The following is a 3,976-nucleotide window of genomic DNA, read 5'->3' as shown; positions in this document are numbered from 1 at the left end:
CAGGAATGACGACGCTCCCGAGGCTACAGGTCTCTTATCATCACCCTGAGGGTGAAGAACAAGGAAGAGAACCCCCTCCTACTAGACACGCGCTGCAGGTACGTCCCGGGAAGCCAACACGGAGAGGGCGTCACCGAGCAGCCTCTCGGCCGCGCTCCGCCACAGCTGCCCGCAGCCCTCCCCACGCGGCCCGGAAAAGGATACCATGAAACACACTTCCTGAACGATGGCTCTGTTCTTCTCCTCTTCGCTGGACAGCAATCTCTGTATCAGGAAATAACATGCGAGGAAGAGCAGAGGCTTGATCTTTGGGCTCTGTACCCAGAGCACACACAACGCATGTAACGGCTCCCTGCCTATGCTTTAACATCTGACCCGCAGAGAAACTTGACAGAAGGTTACAGACCCTTGGAAATGGTCCTTTATGATCCAGGGACATAAGAAAAACCAAAAATCGGAGGCTTTTCTCCAAACAGGCTAGAGGAAAATGAGAGATGGGGGTCTAGTTCTGGATGCCAGAGTCCACGTGCACACGGCCAGCTCGGATGCCCCCGAGACAGGCCACGGCCACCACCGCAGACAGGCTCTCTGCGAGCCTCAGGACAAGCTAGCACACGTGCCCAGCACCCCAAGTGGCCCGGACGCCCCCTCCCACCGCACCCCCGTGACCCTTATTTATAGATACACTGTGAACGCTGTTTTACACGAGTGGCCTTCAAACTCCCGGTATGCGTGGAACCCTTACTTTGGCAGTTCTGACTCTCCGCCCCCTGGCCGCCCGCTGAGTCCCTGCCCCAAAGTTGGAAACCACAGCTTTACAACCCTCTGAAACTGGTGAGGCTTCACCATCAGAAGAAACAAGTAAAACAAATAGATACAGACTGCAAAAAAGAAACGAACTAAAGAACAGGGGTGAATCTCTGAAAACACTGTCGCTTAGAGACTTATTTCTTTTAAAACACACCAACGCGCACAGACGCGTCTGTCACCCTCTATTACCTTCAACGCATACTCTCTGCCACTCCCCAGATCTTGAGCTTCATACACAAATGCAAACCCTCCTGAAAATTAGAAAAATAGACGTCAGTTCAGTGCTGTGATTTTATTTAACATTAAGCTTTAAAAATATCTTTGCCTGTCTCAAATAAAGTTTGAATAAGCATGGGAAAAAAATATCTTTACTAAGTAAAAGACAAACTGGACTTGTGGCTAGCAGTTTGTTTTCTGCAACAATGATGGCCCCGATTTATATAATACTGCCTTCTAAATACCCTGCTTCACAGGAAGGAAGGGAATGAACATAGGAGCGAGATCAATGCAGGAAAATCAACACAACTGAGGCTAGTCCTATGAAAACAAATAAAAGACTAGTACCATACATGAATGTGGATGAAACAATTCTTAACAAATCATTAATTCTAAATAAAATAAAATATTAACAAATCAAACTCAACAACATATAAAAAAGGATAATACATCACAACTAAGCAGAGTTGATTTAATCAATGTAATTCAATTATTTTTAGTTTGATTTGCTTACTTTTTTCTAGTTTCCTACAGTGGAAAATTTCATCATGAAATTTAAAACTCTCAGCAAACTAGGAACAGAAGGAAACTTGCTCAACCTGATGAAGGGCATCTCTGAAAGACCCACAGCAAACATCACTCAGTGGTGGAAGACCAGATGCTTCCCTCTAAGATCAGGGATACTGCCGTTCAGTATCACACTGGAAGTGCTGGCCAGTGCAATCAGGCAAGAAAAGAAATAAAAGGCATCCAGATTGGAAAGAAGTAAAAATGTTTTTCTTTGCAGACATGATCGTCTATGTAGACAAGCTTATACCTACACCCCAAAAGCTACTGTCAGTAATAAATGAGTATAGAAAGGCTGTGGGGACAAGCTTATTATACCTACACCCCAAAAGCTACTGTCAGTAATAAATGAGTACAGAAAGGCTGTGGGATGCAAGGGCAACATACAAAAAAACCAACTTTATTGCTACAAACCCTACATTAGGCAAAGATTTCTTAGATATAAAAAAAAGTATGAGCCATAAGTGAAAAATATGACCAATGGACTTTATTAAAGATGGTTTTACTGATTTCTGGAATACACTGTTGAGAGGGTGAAAGACAAGCCCCTAACTGGACTTTGCAAATCACACACCTGGCAAAGGACCTCTATCCAGAAAATATAAAGAAAATCCAAAGTTCAGTTCAACAACATTTTAATGAGCAAAATATATGAAAAGACACTCAACCAAGATAAATAGCTAGCAAGTAAGCATATTAAAAACTGTTGTGTCATTATCCACCAGGGAAACGCACATGTAAACAAGGATACTACTGTGCACCTATTAGAACATCTAAGAGTTCTTAAACCGACCTACCAAGTAGTGATTAAGCCGTGAAGCAAGTGCACGCCTACACACCATGCACGGGAGCGCAGAACGGCATCACCATTGTGGAAAACAGTTTGGAGATTTCTTTAAAAGTGAAACATATGCCAACTCTACAGTCCTGTCATTACACTGCTCGTATTTACCCGGGAAAAATAAAAGCACACATCACACAAGGACTTGTGCACGAATGTTCATAGCAGCCCCATTCGTAACTGCCCAAACTAGAAACAACCCACGTGCCCATCAACAGTGAATGGATAAACCAACCATCCCTGCATAGAACACGACTCATCAACAAGTAGGATGGAACTATTGCTAACATGCAGCAACGGGATGACTCTCAAAACAATTATGCCGAAGAACAAAAATCAGGAAAAAAAGAGTATATGTATACGTACACACAATTTCATTTATAGGAGACCCTAGAAAATACAGACTAACCTACAGTAACAAAAAGCAGATCAGCGGTGGCCTGGAGGTCGAGGATGGGAGGAGAGGGCTGTAAGGGAAGGAGGAAAACTGTGGTGGTGATGGGTTCGTTCACCACCCTGATGACCATGACAGCTATGTAGACATCAATATACACACACATGTACATATATATATATACACGCCCGGGACATATTTAAAGTGTTTTGACATATATGCAGAGTTACTGTACGTTACTTTTATCTCAACGTAGCAGTTAAAAAATTAAATAATAAGTCAATATAAAAAAATAGATGAGGGCTTCCCTGGCGGCGCAGTGGTTGAGAGTCCGCCTGCCGATGCGGAGGGGTTGTGATGGCAGCAAACCAGCCTGGTAAAAGCTCACCATCTATTATTTGGAAAGCATTCATTTCCTCTAAGTCCCCAAACAGCCAGATGTAAAGAAAACATTTCCTCACAACATAACTATCTTATATTAGCATCAGAGAAAGATAATTTGGACCAGTCTTCAAAGAAATGTAAGAACATGGCTGTTGGGAATTGCCTGGTGGTCGGTCCAGTGGTTAGGGCTGAGAGCTCTCACTGCCAAGGGCCCGGGTTCAATCCCTGCTCGGGGAACTTAAGGTCCCATTTGCCACATGGTGGGGCCAGAAAAAAAAAAAAAAAAAAAAAAAAAAAAAAGTGTTTTCTTTCTAAGATCAAGAACAACGCAAGGATGTCTGCTGCTCTCAGAGCGCAATACAACATTTTGCTGGAGAGCCTAATCAGTGAAAGAAAGCTAGAAAAAAAAAGAGCAGAAAGGTCAGAAAGGAAGAACTAAAGCTGGTCTTGCTTGCAGATGCTAAGACCGTAAAGCAAATAATCCTAAGGACAAAACCTCCAGGACCGAAAGGCCACCGCAGCAAGGCCACAGGTCCTCTGGAACATCTCCTGGCCTCTGCCCAGCCCCAGCACTGGTCCTCTCGGCTGCGGCCACACCCACACTACCGTGCTTCCTCCAGCACACCAAGCCCACTGCTACCCAGGGCCATTCCACTCGCCACAGCCCTGCCCGGGCACCCTCACCCCGGACGCTGGCCCAACTCCCCCTCTCGCAACTCCGGCTCTGCTCTGCATCACCTTCCTGGCTCAGTCCTGTCCCAGCC

The 3,976-nt window shown here is 44.8% G+C and overlaps 1 protein-coding gene across 1 annotated transcript in view; it reads right to left on the bottom strand.

Annotated features, from left to right (window-relative positions):
- The window catches only part of GAK (cyclin G associated kinase), a 54,427-nt gene that overhangs the window by 43,218 nt on the left and 7,233 nt on the right, over positions 1-3,976 (bottom strand). The window contains exons 2-3 of the mRNA XM_007467905.1: positions 1,000-1,061; positions 205-264 (exon numbers count right to left, since the gene is read on the bottom strand). Coding sequence (XP_007467967.1) covers positions 205-264; positions 1,000-1,061 — 122 coding nt within the window. The remainder of the gene's footprint in view (positions 1-204; positions 265-999; positions 1,062-3,976) is intronic.

This window comes from Lipotes vexillifer, unplaced genomic scaffold (assembly GCF_000442215.2).
Source record: "Lipotes vexillifer unplaced genomic scaffold, Lipotes_vexillifer_v1.1 scaffold966, whole genome shotgun sequence".
Classification (NCBI taxonomy): domain Eukaryota; kingdom Metazoa; phylum Chordata; class Mammalia; order Artiodactyla; family Lipotidae; genus Lipotes; species Lipotes vexillifer.
This window is presented reverse-complemented; position numbering and strand designations above follow the sequence as displayed.